This window comes from Arachis ipaensis, chromosome B4 (assembly GCF_059453495.1).
Source record: "Arachis ipaensis isolate K30076 ecotype BB chromosome B4, ASM5945349v1, whole genome shotgun sequence".
Lineage (NCBI taxonomy): Eukaryota > Viridiplantae > Streptophyta > Magnoliopsida > Fabales > Fabaceae > Arachis > Arachis ipaensis.
In genome coordinates this window covers 132,245,782-132,268,703 of record NC_142439.1, presented here as the reverse complement: position 1 = coordinate 132,268,703, position 22,922 = coordinate 132,245,782, and the positions used below count along the sequence as shown (strand labels likewise).

General features: G+C 34.7%; 1 protein-coding gene across 1 annotated transcript; it reads right to left on the bottom strand.

Annotated features, from left to right (window-relative positions):
* Nucleotides 1-3,445: 3,445 nt before the first annotated feature.
* LOC107637080 (phosphoenolpyruvate carboxykinase (ATP) 1-like) lies at nucleotides 3,446-22,714 on the bottom strand. Its single transcript, XM_088484970.1, has 7 exons — nucleotides 22,651-22,714; nucleotides 22,472-22,531; nucleotides 22,216-22,314; nucleotides 21,154-21,336; nucleotides 20,902-21,070; nucleotides 20,629-20,819; nucleotides 3,446-3,540 (listed from the first exon to the last, which is right to left on the bottom strand). The coding sequence occupies exons 1-7, from the start codon at nucleotides 22,712-22,714 to the stop codon at nucleotides 3,446-3,448; spliced, it is 861 nt and encodes a 286-aa protein (XP_088341096.1).
* Between the last annotated feature and the right edge of the window lie 208 nt (nucleotides 22,715-22,922).

Below are 22,922 nucleotides of genomic sequence, written 5' to 3'. Positions count from 1 at the left end.
AACCAATAAATCAATATTTAGAACGGTTCGATGATCGGTTCAATTTTCAGAACCTTGGTGTGAAACTAAAAAGAGGCGCTTAATATGAAATAAATAGAGTAATCATTAATGATCAAGTTAGCTAAAAAAATGTTCTAAGAACATTGGTTAAAAAATAATTTAAAAATTTTGGTTTTTCAATGCATTCCATACATAAAAAACTTAAAAAGTTTATAATTAATTTAAATTTTTTAATCAAAATTTTTCACTTTTGATGTTTTTAAAGTGTGTATTTATAGAACTTGTTAAGCACATTTTTATACTCAATAATATTTAAAATTTTTATCAAATTGAAAATTGCAAAAAAAAAAAAAAAATACAACAATTATTTTTAACCAGGTATTATATCACCAGTAATTTTTATTATGGTCATATTATTATCAAATATATAACATTTTAACATTAAGTCTACTGATTTAACGCGTTCTACTGTTCTAGTAATAGTCCTTGTACATTTTTTTCTCAACATTGTTCATGAAAAATATTATATATTAATCATGCTATCTATCAACAATTAATAATTAATTATAGTAATATTTGTCAATAATTAAAAGCAAGGTTCTTTATGATTTCTTTAACAATTATGTTGATTATCTTTTTTATTGAAGTTAATTCTTTTAAAATAAAAATTGGAATTTCGTCTTTTTTTAAATTAATCTAACCATACTTTTAATCCTTTAGTTATATAATCTTGGGCAAGTTTATAATTCTTTTTTCAATCATTAATTTTTGTTGAAAAATATAAGCAATCAAAAGAGAAATATAAAAAAATTCCTAGTATTTTTCTCTCTCTACATTAATTCTTTAGCCTTATAATTTTCTCTTTCTATATTTAATAATAAAAGACATAATAGGTAAAGTTAATTAATGTCTCCTTAAAATTAGAACACAATATTTAATTTCCAACAAAAATAAAAATGAAAAAAGATACTTAATTTTGTTTGGACACTAGTACCTAATTAAAATCAATTCTATAAAACCACTTTCATTCAAACTCTAGGTCAATTCAAACACACACTAATTTGTTATATAAAAAAAATTTCAATAAAAAAAAGTCTTTTTCTAGTATATTTGAAAACTTTTAGTAGTATAAGTAAAAGTGTCAGAAAAATAAAAATATCTTTTTTCATAAACTAAAATTCACATTTTTTTAAAAGGTCTGTTTTACTTAATTTTTTTTAAAAGCTACAATTCACATTTTTTTTAAAAAAATATTCTACGTAAAAAAAGATATTTTTATATAAAATATTTAAATATAAAATTATTTTTATTCTTTTAAAATATAAAAAAAATTCACTTAAAAAAAATTTTTCTATAAAAATTCATCCAAACAAGACCTTAATACGAAATGGAAGAAGTATCTTTTAATTTTTTTTCTCTTTCTACTATTAATACTATCTCACATAAATTGTTATCCCTTTTCTTTAATTTTAACACATAACTATTAATGTAAACCACCAAAATTGTTTTTAGAATATTTTAAGACACTTTAATACTAATCATTAAATACATATTTTTTAAAAAGAGCTTTAATTTAGAAATCGGATTTAGATATAAATTTTTGCAACCATAATAAAAAAAATTATCGTTAAAATTTAGTAATTTTAAGCGAAGTGTATTCTTTAAGGTTTTTGTCAATCGCCAAAAATATTTTAAAAATAAAATATTCATAGATTTACTTTTAGTTTTTTGCATTTACTTCTTAAATAGTTATTTAAATATTCCTAAATCAAATACACAAATGGCTTGTCAAATCCAAAAGCCATTTTACCATTTATTAAAAAAAATATTCTTTGGTTATTTTATCATGTTTAAAAATATTTTGAAGATATTTTTGTTGGGTTAATAGTTAAATTCGTCCTTGAAAGATCACCCATTCTTGAAATTAGTCCTCAAAAGATTTTTTAGTTATATTAGTCATTAAAAGATAAAATGTAAGTCAAATTAGTCCTTCCGTTAGTTAGATGATGATGTGTCATGTTAAAATATTTTTTTAATAGTAGATATTATTTCGATTAATAGTCAAAATCGTCCTGAAAGATTACCCAATCTCTATTTTAGTCTCTAAAAGATAAAATTAATCAAAGAGTCCCCAAAAAATAATCGTGTTAGTGGAGTTCATCTTTTCGTTATCTCAGTTGATAACGTGGATAACGTTGGCTAACCTCATCGCCAAGTAGCACTCTCATCATTCCCGAGGTTCGCCTGCACACAATCAAATACCATCATCCATCTACCTCTATAGAACAAAAAATAATCCACACCAAAACAAATCTCTCCAGTTCAAAATTCAAATTAATTTCTCTTATGAAGATGATGAAACTGAAAAGCACATAACAAAAACAAAACTACCAACTTCAAATAAAAATTTAACACATATATACATGTGAAAAAATCACAATAAATTTAGGGATGGCAATTCCCTCGGCTAGAGCGGGTATCCGCGGGGAATTACTCGTCGGGAGACAGATTTGGGGATCATTTTCTTCCCGCGGGGATGGGAGACGGGTATCCTTTAATAAACGGGGCGAGGGCAGGGAGAGAGGTACCTGCCCCGTGATACCCGTATAATATCCGTATAGATAAAATTACATAAATATATATATATATGATGGAAACATAAAAACCTAATTCACTACGCCTTTGCCTCACTCCCTCACTCTCTCATCAGATCATTCTCACTCTCTCAGGTCTCACCCTCTTCCTCTTCCTTCCTCGCTTGCCAATGTTGTTTTGTGCTTGCTTCTCACAGCGTTGGTGTCGCCTGCACCTGTGTCGCCTCTACTCCGCGAAGACGAAATTACTCCAGCCATGCCTCTGCATCCAGAGGAGAGGAGAGTCGTCTTCACGTTGCACGCCTGAGGAGAACCGTCACAGTTTTCGTTACTGTCCAGAGTAGAGTTGTCTTCGTCGTTGCCGTTCATAGGAGCGAGATCCGCCTTCATCACCGTCCAGAGAAGATCGTCCTTCATTGCCGTCAGAGGAGAGCCACTGCCGCTCATCTTCCTCCTCTCACTGCATCGCTCACTGCTTCCTGCTCAAAGCTTCGCCTCTGGTCCGCCTCTGCTCTGCCGTTTTAATGTATATTTTGATTTTTAATTGATGAAATTGCTATGATTTGAATTCTATTAATGTGAAATTGGATTTAGGATTAGGGTTTGAATTCTGTTAATTGGTAAATTTGGGTTTAAAGATAGATTTTGTTGTTGTGAAATTAGATTTAGGGTTTAGGGTTTGAATTCTTACTAAAAAATTGGAAAATTGGATTATAATACTGAATTTAGGGTTTAGACTATGTTAAATGTTAATTATCTTTTATTTTTTAATTTTTCTATTTTTTAAATATTTTTGAATTTTTTTAAAAATCTGCGGATATCCGTGATCTCCGGCGGATACGGAGTTCCCGTTACCCGTCGCAGGGACGGGGCGGGAACGAGGATGGATTATAGGTGGCGGAGACGGAGGGCATGTCCCCGCCCCCATGGGGACCCATTGCCATCCCTATAAATTCTACAAATAAAAACAAAAAGATTAAGACTTTGAGAAAAACTCACAGATTTTATGAGTTTAAAATTGAAGGGGGATTCACCATAAAAAATTCCAATTGACCAAGAACCCTCATTGTCCTCTTGACAACCCAAATTAGAAAGACCCGCGTGAGCAGCAGGTGAGAAAGAGAGTCACCTATAAAGAGCCACCCATGGGAGGTGGTAATGGAGAGAAACACGGCTGAATATCCCATCTTGGACATCAAACGACATCATTTCAACCCTTGGAGGTAAAAAAAAAAAAAAACAAAAAACAAAACTACGATGTTTTGGAGTGTGTTACGTTATCAATTAACGTTTCACGTCAGTGAACATTAGTCACATCATTAATTGAGATGACAGAAGGATGAACTCTACTCATACGATTATTTTTGGGAACTAATTTGATTAATTTTATCTTTCAGAGATCAAAATGGAGATTGGATGATCTTTTAGGGATGATTTTGACTATTAACTTATATTATTTCATTATCAAATAATTGGTTCAAATCGATAACTTGTATATAAACGGATTAAAACATGTTTTTTGATGCTAAAAATTATATATAAACTAGTTTCAATTAAATTTTAAAATTAAAATCCATTTTACTTTTGAGACGGTTTAAACTGACATTATGTAAACTGATTTCAAACCATTTTTCAAATTAGAAAATGATTTTATGTGATTTCCAAACCATTCATAGTGATTATAGTATGGTTTTTGGTTTGTTTTGTGAAATAAACATGGTTTTGAAAATTGGACTGAATAGGCTGGTCGTATCAGTTCAATTGTGAATCGGCGTTGAAAACGGTCCGGTCGGATGCCTAAAATCGCTGATTTGGAAACTGCTCAAAAACTGTCGAACTGGTCGGAAACCGGCCGATCCTTAACAAATGACGACGTTTTGATTGCTTTCTAAAAAAAAAGAAACCCCAACGTGTTCTCCTTTCCCCCAACACCCGCTCCTTTCGTCACTGTGAAAGAAATCAGAAAGCAAAAAAGCTCCTATCTTCAAAGTTCAAAAATCAAAATTCAAACCAAAACCCTAACTTCTTCAATGGTGCCGCTACCACCGTCCATAGTTGTCGATGCCTCCGTGGCTTCCTCCTTCCTTCTTTTCTGAACCCAAACCCTTTCTTCTAGCTCACGTCGTCCATCTTCTCGTGGCGTCTCTGTTCGAGGCCTCGAGCATCTCGCCGCTCGCCCTGCTCTCCATTGAAGGTTAGTGGCACTGGTTACAGGGTTTTGTGTTGTTTGATTGTTTCCTTTTATGCTCTGTTTAGTGACTTGAGTCTGTTTTGAATGTGAACCCAATCAAATGATTGATTTTGGATAGCTATTGTTGAAGTTATTTCTGAAAATGGATTTATTACTCTGTTGTTACTGTGTTTTAATTTCTGTTGCTATTTTTGAATTATTTCTAAAAATTGATTTGTCACTCTGTTGTTGCCGTGTTTTGATTTTATGTTTAGGGTGATTACCTGTTGCTGTTTTTTAATTTTTGTTGCTGATTGTTTTTTATTTTTGGCTATGTTCAGTACTTTGTTGTGCTATTAGTGATGGTGTTTTTCGATTGGGTTTATCGTTTGAGAGTTGCTGTTAGTATCGTGTTGCACTATTTCCTTATTGATTTCAGTTATGGACCTTATGGTATTATGGATGATTATTTAATTTCTGGCTGTGCTGCTGCTGTTTTTAACTTTGTGAATATTTTGTTGATTTCAGTTATGGATGATAGCATTAATTAAAAAGCAATTGCTGATAATAATGCTTTGTAAATAATAATTTGCCTGCCAATCTTCCTATTTCAAATGATGCTGCTAATCCTAATCCTCATTCATTTTACTATTTAACATTTGAGTTTGTATTTTGATAAGATCATATGAATTTGGTTCATGACATTTTCATGTAGTGTTTTAAATTTAGAAGATATTTTAAAATTTATATTATACTATAATTATATTTTAGAATGTTTATTTATAATTCGTTTATTATTTTATTCTAAAACGATTTTTTTAGTTGAATTAAAGTTGAACCAGTAAATCAATAAACCAGTAACTCGAACAGTTCGATGATTGGTCCGGTTCTTAGAACCTTGAAAATAAACCAACACCATAGTCTCACTCTTTTTCTTTTAACTCTTCAAATCAAACCAATTAAATATTGGCTAATTAATTTGTCACACTACCCATAAATAAGTTTATTCTTATCAAGTTGATCATGTGATATTAAATATACATTTGTTAAAAATTTAATTTTGATGTATAGTGTAAAACAATTTTACATATACATTCAATTATATAATATTAAATCAGCAAAAATAATTATTTTTTATATTAATGGTGTATATAACACCCTCACTATCAGAATGTCACGCTTCTGGTTATACTACTCTGATAGCAAGAAGTATTACGACGACTTCATATACTTAATGATAAAATAGGATCCTTTGACTTGAAATCGTATCACTGTTATTTTTGAAAACCGGAAAAAGACTACTTTTTAAATAAAACAAGACAAGCATATACATGTACAAAACTTCTTACTCAAGTAACCTATACATATTATATACATACAAATCTTACAACTCCTATCCCTCTTACATAATATAATATTGATGGTGAGGGGTAAGTAAATAAAAACTAAACAGCATTATCGACTAAGCGAAATGCAATACAACACTTCGTGAGCTTTTTCATCCGTCTCCTGAAAAGATAAAACTGTAAGGGGTGAGAACCTAATCACACGGTCTCACCACAGAGTTTCAGAATTGTCATAATAAAATATTTAAAGAGAAATCTATTTTTAAGCTCAGTGATTATTGTTTGACCTTTGAATCTTTTAAAAAAAACAACAACTAGTCATCCAAAAATCCTTTTTCAAAAATCAATATTTAAATATCCAGAAATCCAAAACCTTTCTTTTCTTATAAGAAAATCTTAATCAGAAACCAACTACGCAATCAATCAACACAATCATCAATTTAGCACCAAAGCACATTCTCAAAAGTAGCACACCAGGACAAATACAGGCAAAACAGACAAGGAAAGCACAGGTTTAGGTAGCAGTTACAGCAAATAGTTCAGGTAGCAGTTAATAACAGTTTAACAATTAGGCAAACCAAAACAAATTCAAACCCAAGCAAAGCATACAAATGCATATAATGCATGTTTGTCATATGGCTAATGAGCTCATCTGTCGGTTATACAGCCAACCCGACAAGTCCGGTTTGCTAAACCCTTGGACTGTCCCCCAATGCGCATCCCCATGAGTCTATGCATATCTTTTTCTCATATATATATATATATATATATATATATATATATATATATATATATATATATATATATATATATATATATATATCAAATTGCTCAATGGGGGTACCATTCCTGGGAATTTATAAGTGCCCGGTCACCCTTACGTCGTAGGGTCAACAGAGTATCGAGTCTCAACCTGGAGCAAGCGGTGGCAAGCCACTGTGTCTACCCAGGGAAACTCGTGTCTTAGATAATTCAAATTCATAAGCCATATGAATAATTCATTCAACATTCATCAATATCTAAGTCATTCTCAATATCATCATCATTCATCAATCCATATCTCATTTCCAAACTCATTCAAAAATTATATTTCAAAGTCAATCCTCGTCATCCTTCTTTCCATTCCGTTCATCAACAATCCCAATTCAAAACATAATTCTTTCTTTGCTAAATAAATCAATCTTAAAACATATAATGTTTAAAACCAAATCTTTTTAAATAATTACTTCAAATGAAACTTCCAATTTTATAAAATTTTGGCAGCATCTCCTCTAAAACTTGGACTCTGCCACCCTTTTCGGGTCACATCTAAACATTCCTCAAATCCTTTCTCAACCATTTCCAAATCTCAATCATTTTCCAAAATCCAACCTATTCTAATATCAAATTATGTTCAAATCCAACCATTTCCAATAATAAATATTTTTCAAAATTAAACCAGCTCAAATATTAAATCATTTATAAAATCAAACTAATTCAAAACTAAACCGCTTCCAAAGTTAATTCATTTTCATATCTTAAATCATTTCCAAAGCTGATTCATTTACATTATCAAAATAACTTCAAAACCAAGAAAAATCACTTTTCATAATAATCAACTAAATAACTTTTCAAACTAATTTCTTTTCAACAATCACACCACTCAAGCAATCAGTCATTCAGTCCAGCAAACAACCACATTTATAAGACAATCATAATCACAGACATATGTTTCTCACATGAATATCTATTTATAACAAATCTATAAGATAAAATAAATTTTAAAAAAACCCTACCTTAGTATTGAAACTCATAGAAATCAAAACTTCAGCAACCGGAACTGCAACAGTAGCAACAACATTAACTCCCCGTTATAACAACAATGACCACAACACCAAGAAAAGCGGTGGATTCAAATCGATCGGAGTGCAACAAGAATGGTACTGGAAATTCCAAGTTAAAGCAAAAGCTCATAATCAGAACAATAGAACAAAATAGAAGCAAGACAAATTCAAGAAAGGAAAAGCCAAAATCAGATTGGTACCAAGGTAGTGTTACCAGCGGATCTGAGTAGTTTTAGAAGTGTTTCTCCAGCAACGGCGAAAAACACCTGGGAAAAAGCTTGCAAAGGCGGCGGTGACTTCGGTTGGCACCAACGACGGCGGTGGAACCTCTAGCAGCGATGAGAACGGTCGTCTCCTTCCTCTCGTGCTCGTTCTCTCTCTCAGACGCATTTCTCTCTTCCCTACGCGAACTCGTCTCACTACAAGAAACACAATTAAAATCGACGGCCAAATCAACGGCTAGGCCGTCGATAATATTAAAAATTGACGGCAAAATCGACGGCAGTGGTGGTCGTGATGCACCACTATTTCGTGGTATATTTTGTACTTAATTGAGTCGATTTTATCCACTAAACTCACACTTATTCATATAATTCGCATGTTATACATTTTCCTTCTTAATTCTGTGCTATGATTGAAAACATGCTTCTTTGGCCTTAAAATTGTTAATTATTAATCCTCTCTCATTACCATTCGATGCCGAGATCTGTGCGTTAAGTGTTTTCAGGCTTTATGGGGCAGGAATGGCTTAGAGGATAGAAATGAAGCTTGCAAAAATAGAAAGAACACAATAAATAAAGGGGACAACCAGCGAGGATCGACACATGCGCGTACCTGACGCGTACGCGTGAATTGGAGTTTGCACGACGACGCGTGCACGTACCTGACGCCTACGCGTGACTAGCGCAGAAGACAAGCGACGTGTACGCGTGACCAGAATTTTTGTCAATCGACGCGTACACGTGACTGACGCGTACACGTGACTGACGCGTACGCGTGACATGCGCTACCTGTAGAAATCGTAGAAAATGCTAGGGGCGATTTTGGGCTGAGTTTGGACCCAGTTCTCAGCCTAGAAACACAGACTAAAGCCAGGGGACAAGCAGAGACTCAACAGACAATATTCATTCACATAATTTGAGATTTTAGATGTAGTTTTCTAGAGTGAGAGGCTCTCTTCTTTCTCTAGGTTTTAGGATTTCTCTTAGTTTTAGGTTTATTTCTTCTCAATTCCAGGTTCAATGTTCCTTTAATTTAGTTTCTCTTCTACTTTTATTTATTCTATTATTCTAGTTTATTTATTTTCCCAATTTGGTTTATGAACTCTATGTTAGATTTGATTTCTTTATTTAATGCAATTTGAGGTATTTCATATTTATGATTTTAATTTATCTTTTTACATTCTTAGCTTTGGTTGAGTAATTGGAGACTCTTGAGTTATCAAACTCCTTTGTTGATTGATAATTGGGAGTTGCTGGTTGGTTTGGATCCCTCTAAAGCTAGTCTTTCCTTAGGAGTTGACTAGGACTTGAGGAATCAAATTGATTAGTCCACTTGACTTTCCTTTATTCCGTAAGGGTTAACTAAGTGGGAGCAATGAACAATTCTCATCACAATTGATAAGGATAACTAGGATAGGACGTCTAATTCTCATACCTTGCCAAGAGCCTTTCTTAGTTATTAATTTACTTTCTTGCAATTTATTTTTCTTGTTCCTTATTTAAAAACCCCAAAAATATACTGGTGCACGAAATTGTGATCCTCAACAATGGCGCCAAAGGCTTGGTGCTCTCAAACGTGAATCACACTTTGTCACAACTTCGCACAACTAACCAGCAAGTGCACTGGGTCGTCCAAGTAATAAACCTTACGTGAGTAAAGGTCGATCCCACGGAGATTGTCGGCTTGAAGCAAGCTATGGTTACCTTGTAAATCTCAGTCAGGCGGATTCAAATGGTTATGGTAAATTGATAATTAAAGTATAAATAAAATAAAATAAAGATAGAGATACTTATGTAATTCATTGGTGAGAGTTTCAGATAAGCGTATGGAGTTGCTTAGTTCCTCCTGAATCTCTGCTTTCCTACTGCTTTCATCCAATCCTTCATACTCCTTTCCATGGCAAGCTGTATGTTGGGCATCACCGTTGTCAATGGCTACATCCCGTCCTCTCTGTGAAAATGGTCCAATGCGCTGTCACTGCATGGCTAATCATCTGTCGGTTCTCGATCATACTGGAATAGGATTTACTATCCTTTTGCGTCTGTCACTACGCCCAGCACTGGCGAGTTTGAAGCTCGTCACAGCCATCCCTTCCCAGATCCTACTCGGAATACCACAGATAAGGTTTAGACTTCCGGATCTCAGGAATGGCCATCCATGGGTTCTAACTTATACCACGAAGACTCTAATATCTCGGACTCGGTCTCCTGTATTAGATATCTAAGAGATACTCATTCTATCTCATCTTCATGTAGAACGGAAGTGGTTGTCAGGCACGCGTTCATAGGTGAGAATGGTGATGAGCGTCACATAATCATCACATTCATCATGTTCTTGGGTGCGAATGAATATCTTAGAATGAGAATAAGCTTGAATTGAATAGAAAAACAATAGTACTTTGCATTAATACTCAAGGAACAGCAGAGCTCCACACCTTAATCTATGGTGTGTAGAAACTCTACCATTGACAATACATAAGTGATGAAGGTTCAGGCATGGCCGAATGGCCAGCCTCCCTCTAAGTCTAAGGTAGCATAAAACTGATCAAAGATGATCTCCAGATGTAAATACAATAGTAAAAAGTCCTATTTATACTAAACTAGTTACTAGGGTTACAGAAATGAGTAAATGATGCAGAAATCTACTTCTGGGGCCCACTTGGTGTGTGCTTGGGCTGAGAATTGAAGCTTTCACGTGAAGAGGTCTTTCTTGGAGTTGAACAGTAGTTTATAACCTGTTTCTGGCGTTTAACTCCACTTTGCAATCTGTTTCTGGCGTTTGACTCTAGAATAGGGCAGGAAGCTGGCGTTGAACGCCAGTTTGCGTCGTCTAAACTCGAAAAAAGTATGGACTATTATATATTGCTGGAAAGCCCTGGATGTCTACTTTCCAACTCAATTGAGATCGAATCATTTGGACTTCTTTAGCTCCAGAAAATCCACTTTGAGTGCAGGGAGGTCAGAATCCAACAGCATCTGTAGTCCTTCTTCAACCTCTGAATCTGGTTTTTGCTCAAGTCCCTCAATTTCAGCCAAAAAATACCTGAAATCACAGAAAAACACACAAAATAATAGTAAAGTTCAGAAATGTGATTTTTATTTAAAAACTAATAAAAATATACTAAAAACTAACTAAATCATACTAAAAACTATGTAAAAACAATGCCAAAAAGCGTATAAATTATCCGCTCATCACAACACCAAACTTAAATTGTTGCTTGTCCCCAAGCAACTGAAAATCAAGTAGGATAAAAAGAAGAGAATATACTATAAATTACAAACTATCAATAAAACTTAGCTCCAATTAGATGAGCGGGACTAGTAGCTTTTTGCCTCTTGAATAGTTTTGGCATCTCAGTTTATCCATTGAAGTTCAAAATGATTGGCATCTATAGGAACTTAGAATTTAGATAGTGTTATTGATTCTCCTAGTACAGTATGTTGATTCTTAAACACAGTTACTTTATGAGTCTTGGCCGTGGCCCTAAGCACTTTGTTTTCCAGTATTACCACCGGATACATAAATGCCACAGACACATAACTGGGTGAACCTTTTCAGATTGTGACTCAGCTTAGCTAGAGTCCCCAATTAGAGGTGTCCAGGGTTCTTAAGCACACTCTTTTTTTGCTTTGGACCTTGACTTTAACCGCTTAGTCTCAAGTTTTCACTTGACACCTTCACGCCACAAGCACATGGTTAGGGACAGCTTGGTTTAGCCGCTTAGGCCATGATTTAATTTCTTTAGGCCCTCCTATCCACTGATGCTCAAAGCCTTGGATCCTTTTTTATTACCCTTGCCTTTTGGTTTTAAGGGCTATTGGCTTTTTGCTCTTGCCTTTTGGTTTTAAGAGCTTTTGGCTTTTTCTGCTTGCTTTTTCTTTTTCTTTCTCTTTTTTCCTTTTTTTTCGCTATTTTTTTCACATTTTTTTCTGCAAGCTTTTGCATTCACTGCTTTTTCTTGCTTTAAGAATCAATTTTATAATTTTTTAGATTATCAATAACATTTCTCCTTTTTCATCATTCTTTCAAGAGCCAACATATTTAACATTCATAAACCACAATATCAAAAGACATATGCACTGTTCAAGCATTCATTCAGAAAACAAAAGTATTGTCACCACATCAAAATAATTAAACTAATTTCAAGGATGAATTCGAAATTCATGTACTTTTTGTTCTTTTGTAATTAAAACATTTTTCATTTAAGAGAGGTGATGTATTCATAGGACATTCATAACTTTAAGACATAGACACTTAGACACTAGTGATCATATAGTAAAGACACAAACATAATTAAGCATGAAGCACAGTAAATGAAAAACAGGAAAATAAGAACAAGGAGATTAAGGAACGGGTCCACCTTAGTGAGGGTGGCGTCTTCCTCTTCTTGAAGAACCAATGGTGCTCTTGAGCTCCTCTATGTCTCTTCCTTGTCTTTGTTGCTCCTCCCTCATAGCTCTTTGATCTTCTCTAATCTCATGGAGAATGATGGAGTGCTCTTAGTGCTCCATCCTTAGTTGTCCCATGTTGGAACTTAATTCTCCTAGGGAGGTGTTGATTTGCTCCCAATAGTTTTGTGGAGGGAAGTGCATCCCTTGAGGCATCTCAGGGATTTCATGGTGTGGAATTTCCTCATGCTCTTGTTGAGGTCCATAAGTGGGCTCTCTTGTTTGCTCCATCCTTTTCTTAGTGATGAGCTTTTGAGATGAATCTCTCCATCTCCCATGACTCAGAAGTGGAAGCAATTGCCTTCCCTTTCCTCTTTCTAGAGGTTTTTCTGGCCTTAGGTGTCATAAATGGTCATGGAAAAACAAAAAGCAATGCTTTTACCACACCAAACTTAAAATATTTGCTCGTCCCCGAGCAAAAGAAGAAAGAAAGAAGGAGAAGAATAAGAAAGATTGAGGAGAGGGAGAGGGAGTGTATTCAGCCAAGGGGAAGAAGAAAGGGTTGTGTTGTGTGAAAATGAAGAAGGAAGGATGGGTTTATATAGGAGTGGGGGGAGGTGTAGGGTTCGGCCATTAGGGTTGGGTTTGGGAGGGAAAAGAATTTGAATTTTTGAGGTAGGTGGGGTTTATGGAGAAGAGTGGATGGATGTGAGTGGTTAAGAGGTGATGGAGAAGAGTGATTGAGGTGATTGGTGAAGGATATTTTGGGGAAGAGAGATATGAAAAAGGTGTGAAAAAGAGAGAAGAAGGTAGGTGGGGATCTTGTGGGATCCACATATCCAGTGGGGTCAAGGGCTTAACATCCCTGCTCCAATTAGGCGTATAAAACGCCCTTGCTGTGCAATCCTGGCGTTTAACGCCAGACTGCTGCTTGTTTCTGGCGTTAAACGCCCAAATGTAGCCTGTTTTTGGCGTTTAACGCCAGGTAGATGCTTGTTTCTGGCGTTTAAACGCCAGAATGCTCCTCCTCCAGGGTGTGCTATTTTTAATGCTGTTTTTCATTCTGTCTTTGATTTTTCAGTAGTTTTTGTGACTTCACATGATCATCAACCTAATGAAACACGAAATAACAATAAAAATAAAATTAAATAACATTGGGTTGCCTCCCAACAAGCGCTTTTTTAATGTCAATAGCTTGACAGTGAGCTCTCATGGAGCCTCATAGATGTTCAGAGCATTGTTGGGACCTCCCAACACCAAACTTAGAGTTTGAATGTGGGGGTTCAACACCAAACTTTGAGTTTGGTTGTGGCCTCCCAACACCAAACTTAGAGTTTGACTGTGGGGGCTTTGATTGACTCTGCAGTGAGAGAAGATTTTCATGCTTCCTCTCAATGGTTACAGAGGGAGATCCTTGAGTTTTAAACACAAGGTTGTCCTCATTCAGTTGAAGGACCAACTCTCCTCTGTCCACATCAATCACAGCTTTTGTTGTGGCTAGGAAGGGTCTTCCAAGAAAGATGGATTCATCCTCATCCTTCCCAGTGTCTAGGATTATGAAATCAGCAGGGATGTAAAGGCCTTCAACCTTTACTAACACGTCCTCTACCTGTCCATAAGCCTGTTTTCTGGAGTTGTCTGCCATCTCTAATGAGATTCTGGCAGCTTGCACCTCAAAGATCCCAAGTTTCTCCATTACAGAGAGTGGCATTAAGTTTATTCCTAACCCCAGGTCACACAGAGCCTTCTCAAAGGTCATGGTGCCTATGTTACAGGGAATTAGGAATTTACTAGGATCCTGTTTCTTTTGAGGTAATTTCTGCCTATCCAATGCATTCAGTTCATTAGTGAGCAAGGGAGGTTCATCTTCCCAAGTCTCATTACCAAATAATTTGGCATTCAGCTTCATGATTGCACCAAGGTACTTAGCAACTTGCTCTTCAGTGACGTCTTCATTCTCTTCAGAAGAAGAATACTCATCAGAGCTCATGAAGGGCAGAATGAGGTTCAATGGAATCTCTATGGTCTCTAGTTAAGCCTCAGATTCCTTTGGTTCCTCAAAGGGAAACTCCTTATTGGACACTGAACATCCCAGAAGGTCTTCCTCACTAGGATTCACGTCCTCCCCCTCCCTTGTAGGTTCGGCCATGATGGTCAAATCAATGGCCTTGCACTCTCTCTTTGAATTTTCTTCTGTATTGCTTGGGGGAGTACTAGGAGGAGTTTCAGTGACCTTTTTGCTCAGCTGGCCCACTTGTGCCTCTAAATTTCTAATGGAGGACCTTGTTTCATTTATGAAACTTAAAGTGGCCTTGGATAGATCAGAGACTATATTTGCTAAGCTAGATGGAATCTGCTCAGAATTCTCTGTCTGTTGCTGAGTGGATGATGGAAAAGGCTTGCTATTGCTAAACCTGTTTCTTCCACCATTATTAAAGCCTTGTTGAGGCTTTTGTTGATCCTTCCATGAGAAATTTGGATGATTTCTCCATGAAGGATTATATGTGTTTCCATAGGGTTCACCCATGTAATTCACCTCTGCTATTGCAGGGTTCTCAGGATCATAAGCTTCTTCTTCAGAAGATGCCTCTATAGTACTGTTGGATGATTTCTTCAATCCATTCAGACTCTGAGAAATCATATTGACTTGCTGAGTCAATATTTTGTTATGAGCCAATATGGCATTCAGAGCATCAATTTCAAGAACTTTCTTCCTCTGAGGCGTCCCATTACTCACAGGATTCCTTTCAGAAGTGTACATGAACTGGTTATTTGTAACCATATCAATGAATTCCTGAGCTTCTGCAGGTATTTTCTTTAGGTGAATGGATCCACCTGCAGAATGGTCCAATGACATCTTAGATAATTCAGATAGACCATCATAGAATATATTCAGGATGGTCCATTCTGAAAGCATGTCAGAGGGACACTTTTTGGTCAGTTGCTTGTATCTCTCCCAAGTTTCATAGAGGGATTCACCTTCTTTTTACCTGAAGGTTTGAACATCCACTCTAAGCTTACTCAGCTTTTGAGGAGGAAAGAACTTGGCTAAGAAAGCCGTGACCAGCTTATCCCAAGAGTTCAGGCTACCCTTAGATTGAGAGTCCAACCATATTCTAGCTCTGTCTCTTACAGCAAACGGGAAAAGCATAAGCCTGTAGACCTCGGGATCAACCCCATTGGTCTTAATAGTATCACAGATCTGCAAGAATTCAGTTAAGAACTGAAAAGGATCTTCAGATGGAAGTCCATGAAACTTGCAGTTCTGTTGCATCAGAGAAACTAATTGAGGTTTAAGCTCAAAATTGTTTGCTCCAATGGTAGGGATTGAGATGCTTCTTTCATGTAAATTGGAATCTGGTGCAGTAAAGTCACCAAGCATCTTCCTTGCATTGTTATTATTTTCGGCCATGTCTCTTTCTTTTTCGAAAATTTCTGTCAGATTTTCTCTAGAGAGTTGTGCTTTAACTTCCCTTAGCTTCCTCTTCAGAGTCCTTTCAGGTTCAGGATCAGCTTCAACAAGAATGTTCTTATCCTTGTTCCTGCTCATATGAAAAAGAAGAGAACACAAAAGAAAATATGGAATCCTCTATGTCACAGTATAGAGATTCCTTATGTAAGTATAAGAAGAGAAGAATAGAAGAAGGAAAAGATAAGAATCCAAACACAGAGGGGAGGAGTGAGTTCGAATTCTTGAGTGAAAGAGGTGTGTTAGTAGATAAATAAATAAATAGAAGAATATGAGAGAGAGGAGTTTTCGAAAATTAAATAAAATAAAAATATTTTTGTTTTTAATTTAAAGTTAAAGTAGAAATTCGAAAATAAAAAAATTAAAATTTAAAACAATTAGTTAATTAGAAGAATTTTGAAAAAGAGGAAGGTGATTTTCGAAAATTAGAGAGAGATAATTAGTTAGGTAGTTTTGAAAAAGATATGATTGAAATAGTAAACTTTTAAAATCAAACAAAAAGTCAAGTGGTTAATTGAAAAAGATTTGAAAATCAAATTTTAAAAAGATAAGAAGTTAGAAAAGATTTTGAAATTGATTTTGAAAAGGATGTGATTGAAACTTATTTTGAAAAAGATTTGAAAAAGAAATTTAAAAAGATTAGATTTTAAAAATTAAAGTTGGTTACTTGACTAACAAGAAACAAAAAGATATGATTTTAAAATTTAAAGATTGAACCTTTCTTAATAGGCAAGTAACAAACTTTAAAATTTTTGAATCAATCACATTAATTGTTAGCATTAATTTTGAAAATATGAAATAGAAATAAGAAAAAAATTTTGAAAATAAATTTTGAAAATTTTCGAAAATTATGAAAGAAAAATGAAAAAGATTTGATTTTTGAAAAAGATTTGAAAAAGATCGAATTTTTAAATTGAAAATTTGATTTGACTCATAAGAGACAACTAAATTTTAAAAAGTTTTGAAAAAGTCAACTCAAATTTTCGAAAATTTTGAGTGAAAATATGAAAAGATATTTTTTTTATTTTTGAATTTTTAATAAGGAGAGAGAAAAACACAAAAATGATGCAAGACATAAAAATTATGAATCAAAACAAGAAAAATATGCAAGAATACTTTGAATGTCAAGATGAACACCAAGAACACTTTGAAGATCATGATGAACATCAAGAACTTATTTTTGAAAAATTTTCAAGAAAAGAAAACATGCAAGACACCAAACTTAGAAATTTTTAAATTTTAGATACTATGAATGCAACAATGCATATGAAAAACAAGAAGAGACACAAAACAAGAAAATATGAAGATCAAACAAGGAGGTTCATCAAGAACAACTTGAAGATCATGAAGAACAAGAAAGAGACTCAATGCATGTGTTTTCAAAAATTTAAAGAAAATTATAAAAACATGCAATTGACACCAAACTTAAAAATTGACACTAGACTCAAACACGAAACATCAAATTTTTGGTTTTTTTTTATTTTATTAAAAATTTTTTGATATTTTTCAAAAATATTTTGGAAAAAGAAAAATAAGGATTTCAAAATTTTCAATAAGAATTCCAGGAATCTGCAATGTTAGTCTAAAGCTCCGGTCCAGGAATTAGACATGGCTTACTAGCCAGCCAAGCTTTCAGTGAAAGCTCCGGTCCAAAACACTAGACATGGCCAATGGCCAGCCAAGCTTCAGCAGATATTGATACCTCCCATGTATACAACAACTATGTGTGTAACTGCTAAATGGGTGAAGAACAACAAGCTCTTGTGATGATAAGTTGAAACCTCGGTCCAAAAGATTAGACATGGCTTACAGCCAGCCAGGATTCAACAAATCATCATGAAACATTAGAATTCATTCTTAAAAATTCTGAAGAAAAAAATATTTTTGAAAATATTTATTTTTATTTTTTCAAAATTAAGAATAATAAAAACAAAAAGCTTAAAATTAAAATAAATTTACCTAATCTGAGCAACAAGATGAACCGTCAGTTGTCCAAACTCGAACGATCCCCGGCAACGGCGCCAAAAACTTGGTGTTGTTGCCAGACCAAAAACATGGCACTGTTGTTGCCGACAACAAATGTGAAATTGTTGTTCCCTCCCCGGCAATGGCGCCAAAAACTTGGTGCACGAAATTGTGATCCTCAACAATGGCGCCAAAGGCTTGGTGCTCTCAAACGTGAATCACACTTTGTCACAACTTCGCACAACTAACCAGCAAGTGCACTGGGTCGTCCAAGTAATAAACCTTATGTGAGTAAGGGTCGATCCCACAGAGATTGTCGGCTTGAAGCAAGCTATGGTCACCTTGTAAATCTCAGTCAGGCGGATTCAAATGGTTATGGTAAATTGATAATTAAAGTATAAATAAAATAAAATAAAGATAGAGATACTTATGTAATTCATTGGTGAGAGTTTCAGATAAGCGTATGGAGTTGCTTAGTTCCTCCTGAATCTCTGCTTTCCTACTGCTTTCATCCAATCCTTCATACTCCTTTCCATGGTAAGCTGTATGTTGGGCATCACCGTTGTCAATGGCTACATCCCGTCCTCTCTGTGAAAATGGTCCAATGCGCTGTCACTGCATGGCTAATCATCTGTCGGTTCTCGATCATACTGGAATAGGATTTACTATCCTTTTGCATCTGTCACTACGCCCAGCACTCGCAAGTTTGAAGCTCGTTACAGCCATCCCTTCCCAGATCCTACTCGGAATACCACAGACAAGGTTTAGACTTTCCGGATCTCAGGAATGGCCATCCATGGGTTCTAACTTATACCACGAAGACTCTAATATCTCGGACTCAGTTCCCTGTATTAGATATCTAAGAGATACTCATTCTATCTCATCTTCATGTAGAACGGAAGTGGTTGTCAGGCACACGTTCATAGGTGAGAATGGTGATGAGCGTCACATAATCATCACATTCATCATATTCTTGGGTGCGAATGAATATCTTAGAATGAGAATAAGCTTGAATTGAATAGAAAAACAATAGTACTTTGCATTAATACTCAAGGAACAGCAGAGCTCCACACCTTAATCTATGGTGTGTAGAAACTCTACCGTTGACAATACATAAGTGATGAAGGTTCAGGCATGGCCGAATGGCCAGCCTCCCTCTAAGTCTAAGGTAGCATAAAACTGATCAAAGATGATCTCCAGATGTAAATACAATAGTAAAAAGTCTTATTTATACTAAACTAGTTACTAGGGTTACAGAAATGAGTAAATGATGCAGAAATCCACTTCCGGGGCCCACTTGGTGTGTGCTTGGGCTGGGCATTGAAGCTTTCATGTGGAGAGGTCTTTCTTGGAGTTGAACGCCAGTTTATAACCTGTTTCTGGCGTTTAACTCCACTTTGCAACCTGTTTCTGGCGTTTGACTCCAGAATGGGGCAGGAAGCTGGCGTTGAACGCCAGTTTGCGTCGTCTAAACTCGAAAAAAGTATGGACTATTATATATTGGTGGAAACCCTAGATGTGTACTTTCCAACGCAATTGAGACCGTACCATTTGGACTTCTGTAGCTCAAGAAAATCTACTTTGAGTGCAGGGAGGTCAGAATCCAACATCGTCTGCAGTCCTTCTTCAACCTCTGAATCTGGTTTTTGCTCAAGTCCCTCAATTTCAGCCAGAAAATACCTGAAATCACAGAAAAATACACAAACTCATAGTAAAGTCCAGAAATGTGATTTTTATTTAAAAACTAATAAAAATATACTAAAAACTAACTAAACCATACTAAAAACTATGTAAAAACAATGTCAAAAAGCGTATAAATTATCCGCTCATCATATACTTTTCCATAACCAATCATAAGCATACTTCCCTGCAATTCCTTGAGAGACGACCCGAGATTTAAATACTTCGGTTTAATTTATTGGGTTTGTTTTAGTGAGAATCAAATTTTTGTACGAAAGGATTATTGTTGGTTTAGAAACTATACTAGCAACGAGAATTCATTTGTGAAATTCTTTACCGACAAGAATCCATTTGTTAGGTTGCTATTAAACTTGTCGATTTTTCAAAATTCTAATAAAATCGACGGCTTGCCAGGCCGTCGATAATAATTCAATAAAATCAACAACCTTTCCGTCTATAATATGAGGCTAAGAATTTTACCTGCTTAATAAAATTGACAGGTTTGCCATCGATATTATTATTATTATATAAAATCGACAACCTTTTCGTCGATATTTGATTCATTAAAATTGACAGCACAGCCGTCGATTTAATTATTAAAATATCGACAAACATGTCTTCAATTTTTTTATTTTCTTTTGTCTATTTTAAATTTAAAAAGCGACAAGGGTGTCGTCGATTTTAATAGCCATATTTTTTTATTTTTTATTGAAAAAATAGTTGACAATTAATACAAATAAACTTTTAAATATAGAAATAAAATTTATACTAAATATTAGATAACGAGGCAACTAAACTTTTAAATATAAAAATAAAATTTGTACTTAATATTAGATATAATCAATTTACAAACTTATCAAAATAATAAATAATCCTCTAACATAAAGAATTAAAGATTCAACATAAAGTTTCAAGACAACATAAATATGATAGTCCTATAGGCTATAATATTTTGAATTGGTTAGACATACACACCCAACACAAACTACTAACAGCGTTAATAGGATCAAGAATTTCTGAAGGGACCCCTTCAACTTCAGTTGGGATCTCAAACCCAAAAATCTCAGTCTTTTTGTACTCAGCATTTAAGAGGCTTCCAGAGTGAATAGCATCAATGATTTTTCTTGTATAGGGTAGCTTGATACGGCTACCATAACCATACCTGCATTAAACAAGTAAATAATCCTATTAAACATGTAATTAACAAAAGCCTTAAAAAGGACAATCATTCCGACGACGCTTACCTGCCACCAGACCAACTCGTGTTAACAAGCCAGCCGGTAGCGCCGTGCTTCTCCATCTTCTCAGCAAGCATTGTAGCATACTTTGTTGGGTGTAGCATTATGAAAGCAGCACCAAAAAAAGCTGAGAAAGTTACTGTTGGCTCCTTAATACCATCCTCAGTGCCAGCACCTAAAGTTATCAATTAAAAATATAATTATCACCATAAGATAAGGTGTAAGAATAAAGATATAATTATGTCTATGATCTGATACATACCAAAGCAGTGTAACCACTGATGAAATGGTACATGGTCTGTGCAAGGTTTAGCTTACTAACAGGTGGTAGCACACCAAAGGCATCACAAGCCAAAAGTATAACATTCTTTGGATGAGGACCAACACATGGCAATTTGGCATTTGGAATGTACTCAATAGGATAAGATGCTATTGTATTTTCTGCACCATAAAATCAATCAGTGTTCAAATTCAACTATAAAATAAATGTTTGTCCTTATTCAATTGCTTTGTAGACATCAACATTTTTCTTGGACAAACGTTTGGGTCTCTATTTAATACTATCCTTATCCTTACCAGATGACAGGAGGTTTATGTCAGCAACATTGAGGTTATTTTATATGAGTTGACCTGACGCTTTTTTAGATAGTTTTTAATTTAAGTTATCAAGAACTTGTTTTAAAATCATATTAAGAATTAAGTAAACTGCATGTTGTTGTTATGACTGAGTCACAACTCCATGAATTGATTTTTAGTAATCACAACAATAACATTAATTTTGGTCCCATTTACTTAATTCTTAATCATTAACACAGTTGACTGAGTCCTACAAGTTCTAGTAAACTTGGATTTTTGGTCCCATGATCACCTAGGTATAACTAAATTCTGTCAATCTCTTCATACTATTATCCAAGCCAAGAATATAGTACCTTGTCATAACTGATTAAGGGATTAACTATCAAATCGCTATCTTTCCGAAACGCAGATAAAATGACTAGCAACTAGCAACTAAATTTAATAATTTTGACAGAAACTAATTTCAAACATATGATTGCCTGTAGACATTTCAAGAAAAATACAATGACAGCACTTCTATAAGAATGTTTCTACATTTGGGAAAATTGGTTGCCAAGGCCATGTTAATGGAATTTCAACTACACCAAACTGGCAAAATCATTCTCCTCCCCAACAGCCAAGTAAATCCAACTCCATAATAGATATATCACAGAGCCAAATTACAACAATCATGAGGCAATTGGGACAATAAGTTAAAACAATATCTACAAACAAGAACAAAAAAAAAAGAGCGCTACTTATCACCTCGGCACTCAGCACCAGCTTCACATCTTCTCTGATCTTCAATGGAACACTTCATATTCAACAAAATTACACTTTCAACTCCAACAAGCTCTTTAGCTCCTACCAAAACCCTGAATCGCCACGGATCAGTATTATATTTGGTGGGACTAAAAAATATAATTATTAAATTTCTAAGACTGCCAATCACACCAAATAAAAGATTAAATCAAAATGCATTTTTTAATTCTCACAAGAACCTAAAACAAGGAACACTAACCTTTTGCTGCATCATACCTAAGATCAGGGTCAAAAAGTTTAACCATATTAACATATTCACCTGATCATGAGAAAAAGAAGTTAATAGGAGAATTAGTGATGCTGCTCGACCTTATCTTTTGACATGTAAACATCAATGAAAAATAAAACAAGGAACACTAACTTTTTGCTGCATCATACCTAAGATCAGGGTTCTTCTATTCCAATAGTTTGCCAACAACAACAGCACCCTCAACTCCCGCATTGGTTGCAATTGTGTGCACAAGAGTCTGGGATGTTTTTCGATTCAGTTAGTAGTATATGTTAAATTAAATTGAATCTGACAACAGCTTTAACAGATAAAAGACATGAATTAAATTAAACTAAAATATTAAGGAAGAGAACCACACACCCAATCTAATTTAATCTAATCTTAATAGTAATCACTACTACTCTTACTACTACTAAGTTAT